This window comes from Scaptodrosophila lebanonensis, unplaced genomic scaffold (assembly GCF_003285725.1).
Source record: "Scaptodrosophila lebanonensis strain 11010-0011.00,11010-0021.00 unplaced genomic scaffold, SlebRS2 tig00000024-arrow-pilon, whole genome shotgun sequence".
Lineage (NCBI taxonomy): Eukaryota > Metazoa > Arthropoda > Insecta > Diptera > Drosophilidae > Scaptodrosophila > Scaptodrosophila lebanonensis.
Genome location: NW_022060538.1, coordinates 2,751,870 through 2,774,631, shown reverse-complemented (window position 1 = coordinate 2,774,631; position 22,762 = coordinate 2,751,870). Strand labels below are relative to the sequence as shown.

Genomic DNA, 22,762 nt, shown 5'->3' with positions numbered 1-22,762 from the left:
GTCTGCTCTGTGGCGTGTGCCATCTTGCTGAGTTTATTTGCACTGCGAATGTCCTGCTCTCACGCAGAAAGCTTTGGCATGAGACGGAGCACTTATACTTTTTCATTTCCATGCCTAACTACGGTGTGGTTTTTGTGTAACCGGCACAGGAATTATTATCGCCTAATGGTCACTTCTCCTTGGTCTCAACAGTAGCATGCGTGCGAGTGTGGACATCTTCTCCTTCATAATTTTGTATATATATAGTCATTGCTGAGCATGCGTGCCTCCAAGAGCATAAGCCTGTTCTTGATTTGTTTTTTTTGGAAGCAGCTGCTCTGCATGTGAGGACGCCAATTAGCTGAAGCTTGTTTGAAGAGTTCAAGTGGGGTTTTCTAAAGTTGTTGCTGTTCGAAATCTTGTCTAAATGAAGCAACTAATATGCAACACTGCTCCAGCAGCACAAGACATTCGCTTGCATAACGTCTAAGGAGAAGGGGAATGTTTTTGTTATCTTTATTTTTTCGAAAAAAATCGCTTAGCATTAAACACCTAAATAGTGCCACATAAGGTATTCTTTGTGTTTCGGTTTTGTTAACAATAACTCATTCGTAGTTTCTTTTAACTGGACTTTGGGTCTGACAATAAGTGCCGTAACATTCGATAACAGGCATATGCTTCCTTTTGGTAGAATTGTAGAAATTTGTAAAAGGCCCCTAAGCTGTTTCATAAAGTCAACTGCAAAAAATGTCGATAACAAGAAAATCACAGCAACAACTACAATACAATACAACACAGTTATTCAGACGGAAAATTCGCCGAAAAAGGCTTGCCAACAGTAATTATTTCCCTAAAGGACTACTCTAAAGCTTAAAGATGAAATGGACTTATCGCGCAAAGTTTTGGCGATTAGTGGAGCTTTCGCCGCCAACTTATGGTACACGTAAATTTCGGTTCTGGAATTGGAAACTATTTTCGGCGGCCCCAACAATCAATTGCAGTTGTAACGAAGTTGCAACTTGTTGTTGTAGCTGTAGCAGGAAGTCATCATCAAAGCCCGGCGAGTGTGCTGTTTCCGGAGCATGGAAGGGCCAAAAACAACAGTCAGGCATTATAAGCGCCAGAAAGCCTGGCAACAATGAATACCTAACAAAAGGAACAATCTTTTAATAAAGTGATGACGCCGGCAGCAGCAGCGGAGAGAGAGAGAGAGAGAGAGAGAGAGAGAGAGAGCAACATAATAGGCAGACATTTGAAAACCAAATGAGACCAAGAGGCCGGAAGGGGGTTCAACTCACAGTGTTGACTTGTAGCGAGGGTCGGGCGGGCGTCTGCGATTCGTCTTTATCTTTGGTTTCGCCTTCGTCTCCGTCTGCCACTGGAGTAACGGCGTGCTAATGAAAAGCACTGGCAAGCTGCCTCTCTCTTTTATGACAACATTAAAGTGAACTGTAAAATGCGTTCCATTTATAAAATGAGCAGAAAGCAGCTAACCTGCAGTGTGTGCGAGCGCACTGCTTGAATTATGATGATTGATGATTATGAAGAGTGCTGAGTGTGCGTGCGTGCGTGCGTATGAGTGTGGATGTGCGTGTGGAAGTGTCAGAGAGTGCAGGTATCGGGCTGGCCCAAACGGGCACGCCGTTTTGGCATGCGAAAATAAAATGGAATTTCGCAAATGAATTGTTAAGTATGCAGGCTCCATGCTAACGGCTGCCGCGGCATTTCCAGCTTAGCACGCCGCAAAGTATGCAGCACACAAAATGGAAATAAAGCGCGGACGTGGGCAAGGCGTTAAAGGGCTCACCGATAGATCGCTGGCAAAAATGCCAATGGAATTTCGAAATGACTTCGAGGCGCGTTCTAAGTGTGGGCGGGGGCCTGGGCTAAGACATCAATAACAACAACAACAACAACAACAAGAACAACAACAGCAACAGCCACATGAACAATGAAAGAAAAATCCAAGGAACACGATGAGCCATAAAATGTCAATGTATTTTTAATTATGCACAAAAGAGCGAAGAGCATGGCTCGTGCCTCACTGCTGGGGCTCGAGAACAACGGTCTCAATTATGACGCAGCAATTTTCACTCCGTTGGCGTTGTCAAATTTTTCACGCGCTTTCTGCCTCATCCGCGGCCTTGTTGTTTTTTAATTTAAAATTTTTGTTTTCCATTTGCATTAAAAGGCTCCAAATGAGCGTAATTAAAATTGACCCATGGGAGCGACCTTTTGCATTCAACATGCGGACGCGGACGCGACAATAAAAAAGTGTAGACGAAAAGGAAAACAGCAAAAGTTTTGAATAATTAGCGGCAGGAGAGTGTATAAGGGAGGGGGAATTGGCGGGTAAGATAAATCCCACCCATATAGCATCTGTCCATTTGGCTGTCTGGGCGTCGTCGGGATTTATGTTTTGCACCAGCTTACACAATTTAAAGTTGAAACGCACGCCGCTCATATATACTACGTATGCATGGACGGGTGTGCTTCATAAAATTGTTGTTGTTCGCTTTTCTGCTAAAAATAATGCGCTAAACAGAAAAACAAGAAGAACGGAAGTTGTTTTGCGTGTGCGTCCCCATTTGGAGAATTCTATTGCGGCTGCTAGTCAGTTTGACACTGCCAAAAGGGGCAGCAGATAATAAAGTTTATAAGCACCCCTGAGTATACAATGCGCACCCCCGGCACCCCTGATAAGGTCCCAGTCCCCAGTCCCCACTCTCCATTTCCCATTTCCCAATGCCCATTGACTCGGCCTGTCTGTAAGGGGGACTATGTATGAGATAGAGCGGTATTGTGTGTGTGTGCTCTCATTTAATTTTAAACTTTGTGATTTCTCTTGTGTAGTAGATACGGCCATCGTCCCAACAATTGTGTGTCATGTTGTATCTAGCAAGTTAATTCGAAAGTTTTACACAAACACACACACACACACATGTGTGCTAGAAAATTAAGACGGCAAAATGAAATTTATTCACGCACAACATTTCCATATGTAATTCAATTAGCTGGCGCATAAAGTTTACACAAATTTGGTGCACTAGCAATGCACTTTTCGGTGAAGAGGTCAAATAAAAAGTTTTGATTAAGTTTTATTCTTTAAGGATGGCTTATTTCATTTTATTATGTTACCAACCCACGTTAGCCTTTTTGTTGCTGTTACATATACTCGTATTTTATGGACTTTCATTGATCAGAATAAATGCCTGCATTTTTCTAGATAATTTCTTTAGTTAAGAAGCTTCCCTTCAAACATTGACTTAACGCTCCAACCTATCGACAAGCTTAAATCTAATACATGGACCTTTAGACTTCTTCATTTTAACCTTCCGTTGTTAGCTTACATAGAACAGTTCTTGGAACTGTCTTATTCCGGCTTTCAAAAACACCATACAAATTGCACTCATTCGCCTTAAATTAATATACTCTCTACGTGTACTCCATTAAAAGCCTTTCAAATCTTTGAGCTGTAGAAACCTTTTTCAAGCTGCATCGAAAATTAAGGTAAGGAAAACAACAACAACAAAACAGCAATTAATTAATGAAAATGAATGACTTAAATTATGGAAAAATGAAGATAAAAATGAAGACAAAATTTTCTTTAATTGAAATATACTTGTAATATACGTAAGAGCACAAGTATGTACAGTATGAGTACCCATATTTGTGCTTTCTCGCAGCTCTGTAAATCCTAGTTAGTTGCATCAGCTAGCTCACAGTTCGGTGGCCACGCCCTTGCGATTTGGCGGCACACCGCCTCCTTTTCACGCACTTTTCTCTGTCGCTTTCCCGCACACCGAGTCTCATAAAATTGCCCGCTAGTTGCCATTACCGCGCCCGCAAACGGGCTCTAGGACACTTTGTGTAATTTATTTCGCCTACGGGCGCGCTAATCGTGAGGCGCTTTTTGTTGGAAGCGCTTTGGCGGCCCGCGGCATTGTCGGTCTTCACTTGTCTTCGTCGTTTCTTGTGACGACAATAGAACCAACAGCAACAGCAGCAGCAGCAGCAGCAGCACCAAAAACAACAACAACAACAGCAACAACAAGAACAGTAATGGCAATGCTGACGATGAGGCGGAAAATACTTTAAGACGATTTTATGTAAATGTTTTTCGTGCTCATGTTTTAAGTGTGTTTGCGCAATGCGAAGGCGAACGGTAGGTTCGGTGGGCAAAAAGGCAAACGGCAGTTACAACAAAGGATAATGCTGTTTTTCCCTGCCTTCGCCATATCGTGTGCTTGTTCACTCGGAATTTTATTTAAGATGGATTATGCGCTATGCTGGCAGCGCCTTGAAATGCCATACACATACTTTTTACTTTATTTTACATTTTGTTTTGTTTGTCCCGCCAATTTTAAGTGTTGTTTATGCGACAAAGTGCCGACAAGGACTGGCTGTAAAAGTGTTTGGCTTTAAAGGCTCCGTCTAATGACCGCCGACAATGACGATGAGGCCGCCGACGACGACAACGGTCGAACTCTGGCAGGCGCAATTTCAATTTAATTCGGCTGCCGTAAATCATCATGAGGCGCCGCCTCATGTGTACGAGTATGTCTCATCGTGCTGCTCAATTATCTGGTGAGCTGGTGAATCAATATGCCTGGCACGGCACAGTTTACGACAAATAACGCATTAAATTGAATTGCTAAATTTTATTTTATTGTCGAACCGTGCATGCCGCCAGCTCCGCCAGCTCCGCCAGCTCCGCCAGCTCTTGCCATTACCGACGCCGCCAGGCTCCCAGCCACCAACTGCATAACTCTTTCGTTTATTAACCATTTCCTGTGATTTCTTGGGACTACTTTCACTTTCATAGCAGTTCGCATAAACACACACACATCTCACACATGACGTTGTCAATAGGCTGGAGCTCGTGAATCGAAGTGTTATCTCACGACTCCCGTTCCCGTGAACAGGCTCCGATATAGTCCTGCTCCTCTTTATAGTGCAATGCAGTTTACTGCCGAGTCGAAGATTTCTTAACCTAATAATGTCCACCTTGGATTTGTATTATTCACTATATTTATTGAAAATTATACCGAAACTACAAGATATTGGCGTATTTTTATACCCTGTACCCAAAAGGGTACAAGGGTATATTAGTTTTGTGCGAGTGCACATGGAACACACAGAAGGAGGCTTGGTAGACCCCACAAAGTATATATATTCTTGATCAGCATGACAAGCCGAGTCGATATAGCCATGTCCGTCTGTCCGTCTGTCTGTCCGTCTGTCCGTCTGACTGTCCGTCTGTCTGTCTGTATGAACGCAAGGATCTCCGAAAGTATAAGAGCTAGAATAACCAAACTTGGTATACAGATTCTCCTGAGACCGAGAAAGGACGAGTTTGTTCATTTTTTCTGATCCACCCCCCCACTCCCCCCCTATTAGCGATTTTCTATAACTCCCGTAATTCTTGGAATTTTGAACTAAAATTTGGTAGTCACATTAGGTTAGTTATTATATAACCGTATACCAAGTCTCATTATGATAGAATGATCGGAAAGAAAGTTATAGCCATATAACCAGGCCCAATGCACACATACATACATATGTACAAATACACAAACACGCATAAGGCACGATTCTGATGTAAATGTAAATGTATGTATGCATGCATGGAATATTTTATATTTAATTTAGTTAATTAATTAAATTAATTTAGTTAATTAATTAAATTTAATTAATTAATTAATTTAATTACTTTTTTGTGGGGTGGTACAGGGTATTTAAGAGTTGAGCCTGCTCGACTTTAGCATTCCTTTCTTGTTTTATCTCAAATGCAACTTCAATCTTCACATCTTCACTACATATGATAACTAAGTTGGGACCGTAGCTAACATTACAGTTCATAGTTGTTTATTTCATCCATTTGATGTCGTATGTATAAGTTTATAAATATCTTCCCGACCAATAAGGAGTAAGATTTGTTATTAGAAATACTTGTAATTGTATTTTTTTACGCTTTACTCTAAACGCCTTTATTCATAAATAGAAAAATGAAAGCATTTTGAAAGTTATCCTGAGCTGCGTGAATGCGAAATTGAAGCATTCCCATCTCTAGGTAACATCCTTCACATACGTCACACCCCTTTCTTGCTTATCCAATAACAAAGGCGTCAAAGCCAAGGAGCAATGCCAAAGTATGCGGCGGCAAATCGGTGACAACGGCAGCTGGCGTGATAAGCCATTCATTACGATTATTACAGAGAGGCCACATAGGACACCAGGGTGGTAGGACGACAACAGACTGGCGAACGAGTTGACTGGCATGTGCGCCCAGTTGTAGGCCTCGCCGCTTCAGCCCACAAAAATAAAATATTGCTGATAGGAGTAAAAATTTTCATACTCATTTATTTTTATTTACTGCGCGCAATTTTCACATAAAGCCGAGCTGGTCTGGGCCGATTCGTACCGATTCAGGTTAAAGTGAACCGAAGCAAAGCAAAAGGAGCACGAGGGCCAATGAAAATCAATGACTTTGATACAAGGAACGATTCAACGAGAAAAATATCACAAAATTATGTCTGCTATGCCCGTAAAAGGAACGCACGGTGGCAAAAGCACTTAAATCGGCTTCGGTGCTGCTGTCAATATTTAAGTTTCGACATTGTTATGACTACAGCGGATACAACAATGCCGATTATGTGTCACGTGTATGTACACATAGGGTTAATTTATGGTGTTAATATGCGCAAATGTTGTCGTAAATGTCAAAAATTTGGCATTTTTTGTTGAAGAGTTATGGGCATATCGAAATTTAAGCCGCGCCATTTGTTCAATTTGCTGTGTCCTGTGTGTGTGTGTGCGTGTGTGTGTGTGCATATGTGCGTGAGCTGTGAGCAATTGAAATACATTTCAGTAAAGCTAAACAAAAAGCAGTCAGTCGGTTTGTGGTCGCCCCATGAAAATTGAGGGCAGTACCCTAAAAAAAAACATACTGGCGCCTCTGCCTCATCGTCACTTGATTATAAGTGAAATGCGCGGCAGAAAGCATTTCATTTCATTTTATTTAATAAAATGCTGGCTACCATTGAAGATCACGGGCGCGGAATAAGGGAAGCAGAAGGAGAGCAAATTCCATGCGACCAACTTGCCGCTGGGGCGTATACGCAATTTGTTTTATTTGTCGTGACTGCTGGCGCTGTTTCTGTACTACTTTACAGTTAGACGAGTATGGCAACCAGCAGACGGTTGATATGGATGGAGATTGGGAGAGAGAATGTGGGAGACTTGCTGGCTCGAAGTATACTATACTAAGTAGATTCTGGGCAAAGCGGACGGGCGGCTTAACTTTGGACTTGGACTTGCTATTGGTCTTGGTTTTTGGACTCGAACGTGCGATTTCGTTTTAATTTGCGATTTTCCGCTTGTTTTGCCAATTAGGCGCCATTTGACTTTCTCCATCCGTAGCAGCCATAGCAGCAACAGAAACAACATTAAGAAAGACAACAGCGCTACGAAAAACTGTCGTTTGTTTGTATGAGTAGTTTGGGTAACTTGGTCAGGACCGTGAATGCCTGCTGTGGTTGGCCGAGTGCGTAGAAACACAAATTTACGCATTTCGTTTTAAGAATTTACAATAAATTAACTTTGCAGTGCGTCGCGTAGTCGGTCGTCCTTCCGGCGCTGTTGTCATCATCTAATTGGGCCTGGAGGGTCATTGTTGGAGTACAGCATTGTCAGCACTTGGCAGAAACAAAAACTTTGGGCCTGATTTTAATTCAATAAACAGCGCATGGCCGCTTTAAAGACAATCGCTAAAGAGTTTCGTATTTTTCATTCTGTTTTTTTCTCTCTCTTGTTTTCATCTCGTATCTCGAAATTGTTTGCTAACTTTAATTTACTTGGCCCGACTTTTGGCGGGCCAAAGTGAAATTTGAGCTCGCACATAAATTTCAAATCTGTTTCAACTTTCATTGGCCTGCTGCAGTCTGTATATTGGCATGGTTACGTGTTGTTGGTTTTGGTGCTGCCGGCAGCGGCATAAGCTTGATTACGTTACTTTGGCACTGAAAGTTAATATGCGTGCGAAATTTGCAGGCACTTTTCACACGCAGCTTTAGTAGAGTCAAAGAATATATAAGAAAATATTTTTACAAAACAAGAAAATAAAATAAATAATACATCCATATATGTGAATGTATGTGTAAATGTGTGTTTGTATATATTTACGTACATATGTATGTGTGTTTGTATATCTGTGTATCTGTTTGAGCACAGTCTTCTGGTATCAGTAATAAACTTTGTGAGTTAAGTACTTTGTGTGATAAGCAAAGAAAAACAAAAAGAATATGAATTACGGCACACATACACACATTCGCTCACATCCTCCCACTTAGTTCGTAGACTTGTTTGTTCTTTAAGAAGGGGGCGCATGAGGGCTCTGAGCTGCAGCCATTTATGGAATGCAATAAAAAACTTTTCAGACAGCCTCCAATTGCGCAATGCAAATTCTTTAAAGAAAACTTAAAACTTATTACTGTTTTCCCAAATTTTTTCTCACGCTGTTCATTCAGTGAACTTCTCAATTTATTTTAAATAAAATGGAGAGTTCTTGCGGAAAATTTTATACCTAATGGGCAAAAGGGTTTTGTGAAATCGTTCAGTTGGGTGCATAGCAGATCCTAAAAAGTATTTGCCCACCACTAGGCCGATGGTCTGCCAATAGCTAGGGTTTGGGCCGCGGAAAAGCTTTCAAAAAGAGGAAGTCGACTGCTGGTAGAAATATCTCCAAAACCCTCCTTCTCAGCAACGATTTAAGGAAAATAGGAATCTAACACAGAAAACTGTATCAGCGGTGGCATTGCTAACGGGGTTAGACAATTAACCATCACGTATGGAGCTGCCAAGCAAATCGAAGAAACTGGTGGTCTGGTGGGAGATTTTTCTTTCTTTTAGTATCTTTCTGAACAAATGTATCGACTCCTTTATCCAACCACCTTTTCCACCAATTACTTACTACTTATGAAGTCGAACCTTTTGCAAACTTTTGTAAAAGCACCTCAGTTTCCATTTATTAATTTCATGTAAAGATCGGTTAAGACTGCTGTCAAGACCAAACCATTTCCCGCGCCCATCAATGCCTGACACTAATCCGAGCTTGGAAACTTTGCTTTATTTTAATCAAATCGACGCCAAGCAGCTTGAAAAGTTATAAAAATGCGACACACACACGAATGGAAAGAAGCCATTGGTGATGTGTATGCACGAAAGGCACGGAAAGTGAGTTAGGCGGTAATTTGGTAGCGACGAGGAGTGGAGAGGAGAGGAGAGAAGGTCGATGGGGACACGGTATGTGCGACTGGCTGCTAAAATGAAGTTCAAGTTGCGCAAAGTTTAAGTTTCGAGCATGACAAATGCCAGCCGAGGCTTTGGGGCTGTGGCTGAGGCTGAAGCTGAAGCTGAGCCCCACAAATTGTATGGAGAGGGCAGACCACAAATTCTACACAAATGTACGTACGTGCGGCACTCTTGAACGCAATAACGGGCAAAAGCAGCCGGAAAGAATTGCTCAGTAATTTAATTTAACCATGAGGGGTGGGTTGCCATTGTAAGGGAGAAAAAAAGAAATGGCAGGGCCGCCGGGGTGTGTTAGCCATAAGCTGAAATGTCAATATTTGCCTATGCCACGCATAAAACGTTAAAAATGCCAACAATATGCCTATTACGAGTATGTATGAACTGTATGTATGGGAACGTACATACAAACAGTGCTGGTATGTGCGATGTTGGGTTGGCGGAAACTGTCAAAAAAAAAAAAAAAATAAATAAAAAAAAATGTTGATGCCGCCAGATGTTGTCCTGCCCTGCGCCCTTGCAGCTCCAAAGCTTTAATACTCATACCAGGATGCTCCCCTGATGGGGCTTGGGGTGCAGCGGAAATTAGCAAACGATTTGCGCCCACAGCACAAACGACAGCAAAAGACAACGCGGCGTATACGTGATATTTGAATCTGCGCGTTTGCGCTGCTCTTATTACATATTATTTTATTTTTTCTGCTGCTGGTATATATTTTCTTTAATAATTTCCTGTTATAAACAAATCAAGGATGTAATAACGCGCCCACTTTTTGCTGACAATTTCATTTTCGTTTCGTGGCTGCCTTTATTGTCGTTAAAGCAAAGGCGAAAAATTATCTACTCCCGGTTGGAAAATGGGAAACGGCAGGGCAAGCTTGAAATGTCGGTGCTGGCGGTTAGTGTTCGGCACCACAATAAATGTGCCTGATTATGATCTTAAAAGCTGTAAGACGACGAGTGGCAGGCTGCTAGCGCTTAATGGCTGGCCCGGCTACAAAATAAAAGAAAATGATGTTGAATCATGCCCAGTTGTGGCCGGGCCGCGTCTCCTGTTCCCTTCTGCCAAGCAGCAATGGATGCACATACACATACACATGCACACACACAGACACAAGCTCAAACACAAACACACACAAAGAGAATCACGTGCTCGCTCCCTAAGTCCATTAGTCCGATGTGGAACCTTTTCTGTAGGCGTTGCCATTTCTTTTGCATGAAAAAGCCACGAAATGTAAAATACGTACTTTAAGAAGGCAAAAGGCATAGGCCACGCACACTGCTCCAAACTGCCACTCACACACACACACACACACACACACTCACACACACGTACATATAACGGTATGTGTAAGTACAGAAACAATGACAACAACAGTTGCGCTTAGGACTCGAGGCAAAAGCAAGTCAAGTGTGTGAAATGTAACGAAGACCTAACGAATATTACAGCCACTCATGAGATCGGCACAAACAGGCACATATCGTATAAAATAATGAGAAAATATCAAAAGTGTCAGGCCATGCCCAACAGGCTTTAAGCTCTAAAAGGCTGGCAAACAGAGAGTCAGACGGCTCAGTGTCAACTTAAAGCTCCTGCAGTTGGCCAAGCGACTGAAAACGAATTCACTTTTTTAAAGTGCCCGGCCAAGCTGACGCTAATGAGCTACTTAAGGCTGACTTAAGTCATTATTGTGCTTCTGTATGTGTGCTGCACACGAGTATAGTATACATACATATGTGCATGTGTGTGCTTGGGCGTATTTGGCACTTCATAAAATTACACATGGTCTTTGTCACACTTTGCAACTCAGTTTATTTTGGGACCTGCGAGGACGAGAACTGCCGCCAGAAACTTTCAGACACATTTCACTTTTGAAATGCGCACTCAACGCGCTTTCAGCACAAACAGTTCTCAACAAGTTGATTAGAATTTTGGGTCTGCTGTCAGCCAGAAATGCCCCAGAGATTTTGTCTTTGTCAGCCTTGCGATGCGGGCTTGCGTTTCGATTTTGCTTTGAACTAAACTAGCAGATAGCTATGAAAGCTAAAGTTGCTGGTTGGTCAGGTCGCTGGCATACAAAACTCGATTAATATTTCAATAAAGTGTTTGTCCCTTTACGGATTACAATAATAAGATCCTTGTAGTATACGTGTATGTGTGTGTATGTGCTTGTGTAGGAACAATCACGATGAAGAAGACCGCAGCGACCCTTTGTGCAGCACCAGTCGCAAAGGACATGCTTAAGAACCTCAGTTTGTTGGTTCAGATGGTCTCAGGCTGCTGTCGGCTATACAAGTGAATAAAGCACTACATTATGTAGTTAGCAAGAATTAAAAAAAATAAAAAAATACCCCTGAGCGCACTGACCATGTTTGCATTTGTTATTAAGACAAAGGCCAGCAAAGGATCTTATCTGTTGCTTTAGCAGCCGCATTGAGCTCATTAGTCCTTATACTGCAATGGTCGCTGATTTACGGCAATTGTCGTCTGAAAATGAAAGCAATATGCTCCAACGCACCGACTCTGCCACTCACTGCTGTCAATTGAGACGGCGCCACAGAACCGCCTCGTTCCCACTCAGCCCACATACGAACAGCTCATTAGGCAAATGCCGCGACGCGACTGTGCCAACAACGCGTACACACTGTGTTCATTAATCAAAAACATTTTGTACCGCCGGCAGCGCTCACAACTTTTATGCGGCCTGCCAGACAGCCAGCCGGGATGGCAGCCATTGTCAATTAAATGCGCCTTCCAAAATATTTACCCAATACACACACACACACACACACACACAAACCAAAGGTCGTAGCCGGCAGACCAACCCATTAGAATGCCCTAAAACAGTTCGGCGGCTCACGGCCCGACTCACGCACAAACTCACGCACGTACTCATGCACAGAACTTGCGACTCATCTTTCTTTTCATTGTGCTGTCATGTTGCGTGTCTGCCTGCCACTGCGTACATACGAAGTCAAAATTTATAACAAGGTGGGATTGGAGAATTATTAGAACGAAAGAAATACATGTGCCTGTCAGTAATTATTGCATCAGCCTACATTCCCCTCCATTACTCTCTCTCTCTCTCTATGTTTGTGAGGGCGTTACTATATACTAGTTCAACTAATTGATAAATATTTTAATTTTTTGAATTTTAGTGAAAAAGTACTTTCAACATAAAATTCTGGTTCAGAACGACAAGACATTATTATAAGATATTATAACCAGTTTTATTTGGACTGAGAGACTAGTGGGTATGTGTTTCTTTAATTAAATTGTTATACACTTTCATGAAAAATAGAGGGTATATTGTTGTTGGTGTGTTGTTTTGGAACACCCAGAAACAGGATTGGTATACTGATCTGTCTGTTATTTGATATTTTTCCATAGTTTTAAAGCGTTTTATAGAGTCTTCTTTTTGTTGGACCCACAGCGGAAAATTCGAAATCTTCCATGTCAGATCACTACATTCGTAAAATAGCAAAAGACAAAAATTATTTTAAAATTTAATCGGACGCCTGATTTAAAATTTTGATGATTATTAAAAATGAAATACTTAAAAGACTTTTTTCTCCTTCGACTTTATAGTTAAAGAACTAAACAGACTTACGTCTTTCAAAACAACATAAATATACGATATTTAGAGAGCAGTAGAGAAAGGTTGAATATCTATCGGCATTAAATTTCTTCCCTCTCCTCAATAGGTCAGTTACTATATATCAATTCAAGTTTCAAAACCTCAAATTCAATTATAACTCTTAACAAACAAAACGATCAAATCGATTTTTAATTGAAACGTTTACAGCTCTAGTGCCGACTTGTTTTATTTAATGCATAGCAAAATGTTTAATGATTTAAATAAAACGCGATTGTTGTTATTTAATTTATATGTAATGTAATGCAATGTAAATGTAGGATGCTTTACCAAAAATTTGCAGATTTGAGATCACTGTGCGCTAAAAAATAATTTACATTTTACGAATTCATATAGGCGCGCTTTTGTCATTATTTTTCAAAATTTTGTTTTATTAATTAAAAGGGACGGGCAAGTATCAAATCAGCACCGGGTTGATGCATCTGTTGTGGCTTGTATTGCGGTTCAGTGCCAGTCGCATCCTTTGCCCTGCACAGCCCAGCGCAGCCATTAGGAGTGACGGCACCGACAGTGTACAACAAGTTTGAACATGTCGACATAGTGTCATAATTAAAATGTTGACTGGCCGGCCTGTGTGTGCGTGTGTGTTTGTGTGTGTATGTCATATGTGTCATTTCATTCAGTTACAAATTGGCGGGTTCGAAACGGGGCGTTTACCCTGTAAATGAAGTGGCTTTGTTTACTCTGAAAATCAAAGACAGATCAGAACATATTGCGACACTAGCTTTTCCAGCGGAATTTAAAATTGTAAGCAAAAAATGTTAAGATACTTAATCAATTCGTGAAATGTTAAATTTATATACTATAGGTATATACATACGTGTATTTCATTCTGACTTTATGAACATACCTTAAACATGAAAGTAAAACATGTGGCTACTTTTTCGTTTGTCCTTTTTTTATAAACTAGTCCCACAATTGGCCTCGACTAGCCGTTATCCTGGCCACTTAGGCTTGATTAATGTGCAACGGTGGCACGGGCCAGGCAAAATAAAAAGCGACCAGATCCTCTATGCCGTATGTCGTCCGTTCTCAAATGAGCCCAGCCTTATGAATTGTCTCAAGGTTAATTTGAATGCTGTGTTAAATTTAAGCAAAGCATTTTAAGATATTTTATGCTCCTCGCATGCTGTACGTTTTATTTACGAGTACGGTTGGAGCGCCTTTTTGCTATCTTTGGTAAGCAGACAAAAATTAATCAAAATTCCGGAGGCAAGCGATATTTGCATTTTCCATTTTGTACACTCGCGCGTTTATAGTGATTGCCATAAATAAAACGGCGGCTTAACTTTACGTGCCGGCAGCCAGGGCAGCATATTTTTGCTTTCATTTGAATTATTACCAACCGAGGACCCGACGTCCTGCTGCTCGTGCTTCATTTTGTGTGCATGATGAAAGAGTTGTTGCCCTGCATTACGATTCGACAGCTAATATCCAGTACGAAGACTAGTACTCATTCAAATCATCTAAGGGACGATCTCACCTAATCATAAGCACACAACAATAGCAAAAATATTTAAGCATGTAGATTTTTATTGCCCTGGTGGTTCGGAGATTCATTTTCTACTACGCACAAAATTAAAGACTATTCTAATCTGAATTCGTAATTAAAAACATAACTATGTACTTGTTTGATACTAATTCATGTTTAACTAATAGAATATTAAATAGGCATCAGCCCAACATTTGTAAAGACTGTCCTTCAACTTGAATAGACTTCATCCTGGCAGTTGTATGAAGAGCACCGATTGTACTTGAATTGAGGTATTACAAAATTCTCATAAATATAAATTTTGTTTGTTGAATTAGAATTCGAATTGAAGCCGAATTCGAAAATTGGAAAAGAGCTTATAAGCTATGTAATAGAAATGAACTCAATTGCAATTATTTTTGGTAGAATTGCTTGCAGCGTTTTGAGACGACACGACACGAAGTACACAAATACTAAGTATTTCCTATCGAATATTTGGAAGCTCTCAAGCGCACTCATCTTTTATGTGCACATTTCCTTTGTGTTTCCGATATGTAATCAAGCAAGCCTGTTGTCCAAGCAGGCGGTACATCATTTGCATTTAAGTGTGTGTCTGTGGTTCTTGGTGACCTGTACGCTTGAGTGGCTCAATCGCTCACAACTGCTGCTGCAATGTGGACTGGACTTGAAGGACACACTCAATTTGTGGTAGAACGTACAACATTTTCAAAACGGTAACGAACTCAGATGCAATGCTACATACACGTATATATATACATATATATATTTATGTTACGTTTGTTGTTGCGGCTGATGCCTTCGTTTGCTGTGGCAAAACAAGCGTGCGGCAGTTTGTGGCAGCACGCGGCCACAGAATATGGTGATGGCTGCCAAAAAATCTCCAGTGAATTTTCCAGCCAGTTTGGTACGAAAAGGGCACAACAATGACAACACAAACACACAAGTTGTGTGTGTGTGTGTGTCAGTGTGTGTATCAAAATTCAAATGTGCACGCGCCTTAATTCAAGGATGCGCCACCAGCAGGCAAACGAACTTAACTGCCTTGTGTGATAAGAAATATTTCTATGGGTTATTGCCTACTTTTTTGTGGCCAGATACGTATTTTCGTATGAGTGAGGTTTCTCATTGCGGCCAAAATTAGCCACTCATACACACACAGCCATGTGGCCATGAGTGTTACCACTCATATGCATAAATATATCGGCGTTTATTCCCTGCGTGACTTACCCTCGCTTTCAAGAATTGCGGCCGACTCAGCAACGGCAGCAACAACAGCAGCAACAGCCAACAAATATACTTCAACGAGCCGAAACGAACCGACAATTGTGTACGAAACTTAAGACAAGAAATTTGCATAGAGAAACCGCATCTCACACTCTTACACTCCAAGACTCCATCCCCACCGTGGCCCTATTACGCATATTTTTGCCATATTTCTACGTCGGTTGCCGGCATGCGCTGATATATAGTATTAGAGGACGCTTGATTTAAATTCAGTTATGCGCTTCATTATTTGCAAATATTTAAGTGACTGCGCATACACAAAGAAAAAAATCATATTCAATGATATTGCTAATAACCATATTGCACCTACTGTGGGTCAACAAAAGCCATTTACCACGATACTCGTAGAAGCAATTTCTGAAAGTGTTCTTGTTTTTTCATGTATCGGGCAAGCTAAACCCTCAGGGTGTTTGTTTTATTTGGCTATTTAATAACTTAAGGTCTTCAAAAATGCTTGTACATTTCCGAACATTTTAATGTTTGTAACTTTTGGCATACTAGTCATGGAGTGCATCAAATGAAACAGGTTTTCCAGTGCACTGTTAACATAAAAACTGTCATGCGGGTGAATATTAAATAATTGTTTATATACTTCAGGATAATTTGAATGGTAAAACTAGAATACTTGGAAACTAAACAGAATACAACACCAATGATGTGTTATACTTACAAAAAAATTTGTAAATTAAAGACCTTAAAATGTTTTCTAAACAACAACACATTTAATTAAACTCTTATATAAGTGTACAACTTAAATTAGCAATTCTCTCGTCCCAATAATTTAACAAATTGTTTAGTCAGATGATTGTTTTAGCTTACTGCAGAACCTCTCTCTCTCTCTCCCTTCGAAAATTGTACCAAAAGCAAAATTCGCGACTACTTTTTTGGAAAAATGTCGACAAATGGCCTGGTTTAGTTATAAGAATAAACGCGGAAATATAAAAAGAGACGAAAGAGTAGATAATTCATTATAGCCTGAAAAAAAGTAAATATCGGTTAACAAAACTCAGCATTCAATCAACATCTTCATCACTTTATGACAATAACAAACAAACACCTAAAAACCACAAACTAGATATTTTCCCATTATAAAATAAAATTCAACTGGAGATTTTTCTTCAAGCTACTTTGTTGATTTTATTGTCATTTACAGGAAGCAGTAAAGATTTCAAAATATTTGATGAAAATATATAACTGTTCTGAATCATTATAATCAATTCAAACTATTGGTATCATTGACAACAATAATCATTTAAATAGAGTTACGAAATAGCAGACCAACAAGTTAAATCTAGCTAAAATATGTAATCAAAACAACAGATCTAGGACACATTAATTAAATCGACTCAGTTATGCACAAAAACACATACCACCGCAATTAATGAAATACATATTCATACAATATTCCACTAGCAATGGAACACTTACTAAAGGATCGCCAATCCACACAAATAACACAAATTCGTTCCTTTTTATTTCTAACAGTAAATTACACTTATTGCTATCCAACACATCCAAAACGAGTACACCCCGACCACCTAATTTAAAATTCAATAAGATCCTAAAATCCTTTACAATATCGTTCCAAAAATAAATACAGGCTAGTGAATGAAGAAATGTAAAATGTTAGTTGACAAGACATAACAAATACATCTACAACGGATATGTACATGATTTATAATACTGCAAATGTTTAAAGTAATTTGTGATTTGTAATTATGAAGCATTACAATTAAGTCTTTATTGAATTTAAGGGCATACGTACATTGGGTGTTTTGCATGTATTCTTATTTCTAATTCAACTTCATTTTTTAACAACCCCTTTTGGTTATACAAGTATAAGTCGTGTACGTCACACAAAATCGATGTCAATTATTTGTATAACACTAATAAAGTCCGAAATTGTATCAGCACAGAAATGCCAAACAAATTTCATTCGAATACTCAATTGTGCGTAAAACATAATTAGTATGTCATACTTACAAGTAGTACTACCTACTAACTAATTGGTATTGATATACTACTAAGTATTTGTTTTTTTATCATTCTGTGTATGGCCTCAAGAGCCAATTTATTTAAATTGTGTTCAATTTTGCTAACGGACCCGACACTTACCTTACACTTTGGCAACGGGCCGCCCGGCATCTTCACTTTCCAGCCGAGCAGAGGTGGAATGCAAATGAGCGCGGACATAATCCACACGGCGGTGATCATCACAGCAGCACGTGCCGGCGTGCGTGACTTGAGATAATCCACCGCTTTGGTGATGCTCCAGTAGCGATCGAGCGAGATAAGACAGAGATTCATGATCGAGGCCGTGCACAGCAGCACGTCCATGGCCGAGTGTATGTCACACCACCAGCTGCCAAAGATCCAGTAGCCCATGAGCTCGTTGGCCAGCGAGAAGGGCATAATGATGAGGCCCAGAAAGAAATCGGCCACGGCCAGAGAGGCAATGAACCAGTTCTGTATGTTCTTCAGCGATTTCTCCGTCGCAATTGCAATAATTACCAGCATATTGCCAACAACAATAATGATCATCAGTATTGTGACGATGATCGAGGCGATCACTATGTGAGTGAGCGTGTAGCCGCTCGGATAGCGACCGTCCCAGTGCACCTCGGTGATGTTGCCACCGCTGCCTCCGCTAATGTTCGCCGCCGTCTGATTGTAGTAGCTGCCCGCCAGCTGCAAACTATTGTTGTAGAAGCTCCCGTTGCCACCCAACAGATAGAAGGTGTCATTTATGTAGGCCGCCGCTGGATTGCTCGTCGGCTGCTGCACATCCAGCAGATTGGACAGCGTGAATTGACCGTCGACGGTGAGCAGGGGCGGGTTGAGTGTGGCATTGCTGTCCGGTGTCGCGGATGCCACGGCCGTTGGGGGCGATGCACTGCTGGTCGTTGTGAAGACGGCCAGGAAGTCGTCGGTGCTGATGTTGCCTGTGTTGATATTGCCATTGAGCTTTGCGTCTAGCTTGGCGTAGTCCATGTTTCTGTTTCCTTGGTGGCTCTGCTGCTGTTCTATGCTTAAATTGGTCCCATGCTGCCGCCCACAAATTTTTGTTGTTCTTGTTGTTTTTGCTGTTTTTGTGGTGAACGTGAAAGTTGTTTCTGTTTGTGTGGATTGGAATTTTATGGCTTGCCGTGCGCTCACTCGATTATTTTATTTTGAGGATATTTATACGTTTTTCTGATTTCAATTTTAAGCAAACCACTTCAATTTCGTTTAACACCTTATTAAATCTAATAATTTATCTAATGTGTAGCATAGTTTTGGTTTTGGTTTTTAATGCGTTACCCGTTTTGAACCGAAACTTGTGTGGCACGTTTCCGCTGCTTGAGAATCGCGCGCTATTTTAATTGAATATTGAATTTAATGTATTGAAAAAATTCCTAACATACGATATTTACAAAAGTGCTTTAAGCAATTGGTGTGCTTTTTTTATGTTTTGTTTTTGCATTTGTTTGATTTCCATTTGTGGCCGCGCACATGTCATTCGTCGATCTCCGACCGACGCGCCGTTGCTTCACATTGCGCATTTATCCGAATCTGGCAATGAAAAATGAATTTTCACGCCTTTACTTCTACACTTGGCCGACAATTTGAATAAATATGAATACGTTTTGTTTTGTTTTGTTTTGCTTTGTGTTCCCCCCTAACTCCGATTGAAACCAATGTTCGAGCCAGCGAAATGCCTTCAAATATTTTGCCAGTGATAAATCAAAACAATCCTCAATCTCTGATCACTGATCGGCCGGCAGTTGATACACTATACATATATATTTTTAATTCATTTTGTACATTTCTATTTCATTATTTACACTTTACGTATATTTGCGCACAATACGCATGTCAATTAGCACCAGTCCCGCTTAATCAGGCGTAGGCATAGTGCCGATTTATTTTTGGCTGCTTAGTGGATTCTTCTCTCTACTAGGTGGTGGCCCTTTGACGCGCCCGAGACACGTTCGCACCGCTGGAAATGCACATCTTAACTGAAAAGCGTGCGAATGTTCATGCCACAACTTGCTACCAAAATCGTTTTCCACAGCATGCGGCAAACGCTTCGTTGCCTCGTCGGTGACGCCGTCGTCGTTTGTTGGGCGTCACTCTCCAATACCATACAAGGGAAATTTGCTCCCGTTGGGTCCGGGACATTTGCTCGCGACGACGTTCCATTCCCACTTCGTTTCACAAGGTGCTTTGTTTTGTTTGGCGCTTGGTTGTCCCACTGCCCTAAACCCATTTGCTGGAGCACTTTTCACGTTTATATTTCAACATGATGTGTGTGAGTGAGTGCCGTCCGTACCTTTTCATCGTGGCAACATTTTCGTCTTACCCCAAAGTTTCTATGTGCGTGTGTGTGCTGCTTTTCCTTTAATGTTTATTATGGGTTTGGGGCTCATGTGTGTGCGCTGCCGCCCTTTGTTTACGTTTTTATTTTAACCCACATTGCTCAACAATTTCGACTTTGTTTGTCCGACAGCAGTGCGTCCATAGTCGGACTTTAAATACGAACATATTCGCACACAGATATGTTTATGCTACATGTTTTTTTTGCTTGCCAATTCCGTACTCATGGCGACACCCATGCTATACATGTGTAGTATAGTATACAAGTATAGAAATAATGGCAAATCTATATCCGATTTTTAAGCAGTTAATAGCCCAATTCTAATATATTAACACGTACACAATGAATTGTTACTTTGCCTGCCAGATCGAATAAAGATAAACACATAATGGTCGGTCGAAAGCATTTTAGGGGCAGGCCCCCAACACATACATACGAGTATATGTATATACATATATAATTCATGTGTGTATGTGTGTAGTCGGATGAAGACACAGCATCAATAAAAGGTCAAAATAAGTCATTTAAAGGCGCACCGGAATCAAATCTTCAAAATAACTGCCAACATATCACGCACATTATGCGTGATAGTCACGTCTGCCAGAACATAATTGAAAAGCGAAACTTGGGCGTATCATTGCTGCCCCAAGTTGTGGCACACACGCACCGATTTTGTGATAACAGGTTGCTGCAGAGGGTTTGGTCTGTTGTTTTTGCTGTTATGTTCCTACTTTTATTTTTGTTGCCAATGAACTCAACTTGAAATTATGATAAAGAGAATTGCACATCGAGGCATGTAAGCATAAGACGCATAATTTCTCGAGTTTCCGCCGTGCGTTGTTGTGGTGTATATGTTATTCGATTATGTTAAGAATACGCCGCGATGACATGTTTCGAAGCTACCGCACTTGATTTCAAATTATACGCTGCAGAACAACATCAACATAATAAATTCGGGAAAGCCACCGACCGACAAACAGGCCACAAGTGACAAATGTCCACACCGACACACCACTACCCCAACCACAATAACAAGGACAGTAGAGAATGAGGAAAGAGGCATTGTGACACACCCGTGCCGCATCAACACATGGCTAGAGAAGATTGCTTGTCAAGTGCTTATTACATATATTAACTGCCTATGGAAGTGCATGTATGTAGCCTGTGGATGTGCCAGTGCCAATCACTGGCGCATGCCACAGCGCACACGCAAACACTGCTACAGTCTGCTACAACCGAAATGCCGTCGAGGCCATAAACAACACGAAATTACGCATACGCCCTGTATTCACCGCTCGCTCCGACACCGAGATGCGCCCACGCAGACGACCAGTCATAGATAATGCGAAAATTTCTCGAATTTGCAATCACATGCATTAAATTATGTGTGCACACATATTTACAGTGATGGTCGTTGGAATAGGTGCCAGACTAAGGCTTTACGCTACTAGCTTGGAGCAGAGACTCAGCACATGGCCAAGTAAGCAATATCCTTTTTTTGAGCTAGACTGTAAATAAATATATTATTGTATCTTTAGTATTATTACTATCCAATGTTATCATCGCCTGCTTGTAGTTGCCAGCATAAAAACAATAATAATAATAGATTTCCTAATACCTTTTTAAAGTTCATAATTCAGATACACTCGCACCTAGATATGCCTCGCAAGCTTAAGTTGAAATGAAAATGTTTCCATTTTTCGATAACGATTTAAAATGCTAAGTATACGCAAAGAATTTTATGCGTGACTAGTTTCTCAATCCATTTAAGAATATATATTGGTTGCAATACGAGTATCGTAGAGTGTTGCCTGTGCCGATTGTTTTTATGGCAGCTATATGATAAAGTAAGCATATACTAGTAGTCTCAGGTTTGTAATACATTCTTTCAGCTTTTGAGTCCAAAGTACAAAAATCATCCTGCACCGAACAAAGGCCACGATTAAAATCGTTATACGACATTTCACAGAGCATCCATGTGGTGCTTCATCGTTACAAGTCGAAGTAGGTTGACTGATGCGCTCTTGCTTATTGCACAAACATTTCTGCTACTATACGAGCATACGTGTAGTTTTTGCCATATATTGGCGAAAGTGAGTGTTTAAAGTTGCTGTAAATTCCACAAACATTTCTCGTATATCAAAACGTTCTGCATATCTTTATGCTGGAAAATGTTAAACTTTTCAATGGAATTTTAAAATCGCCCCGAATTACTCTTAGTGTGAAACGCATGAAGTGTTTGATTTTGCGGAACGAAGGGCAAGATAGCAAAAGAAAGAGATAAATTCCGTGTGCCTTTCCCCTAGACATATTCAATTAAACGAGACTGTACGAGTATACGTGCGTGCCGTACTCCTTGAAGATGAAACTGCATTGTTGCATCTCACAACTTGGCCCCAATAATGCCGCAAGCAGCAGAATCACGCGACCACGGACACATTAAATGGCAAGCCCTGTACTGCATTCAAGTTGAAGTGGCAAATCTGCTTTTAATTCGCCACACGTTTTGCATAATGAAATTGGATTTGAGAGCAGCGCAAGCAAAGTGGCTGGCGTTAGTAAAGAAGGAGGGCAAATGAAGAGGGGGTAGGGATACCGAGCGATGCATTAACAAGTTCCATAAATCGGGCAGTCGCAAATGCAAAAAATGCAGAAAATTCAGAGTGCATTGTCGTCGCTCGGTCG

The 22,762-nt window shown here is 40.8% G+C and overlaps 1 protein-coding gene across 2 annotated transcripts in view; it reads right to left on the bottom strand.

The window, feature by feature from the left end:
• LOC115620935 (alpha-2 adrenergic receptor) overlaps positions 1 to 18,711 on the bottom strand; it is a 56,561-nt gene extending 37,850 nt beyond the window's left edge. For both annotated transcript variants that reach the window (XM_030514445.1, XM_030514446.1), the window contains exons 1-2: positions 18,521 to 18,711; positions 17,836 to 18,487 (exon numbers count right to left, since the gene is read on the bottom strand). In XM_030514445.1, the coding sequence (XP_030370305.1) occupies positions 17,836 to 18,487; positions 18,521 to 18,711 (843 nt within the window). The remainder of the gene's footprint in view (positions 1 to 17,835; positions 18,488 to 18,520) is intronic.
• Positions 18,712 to 22,762: the final 4,051 nt, after the last annotated feature.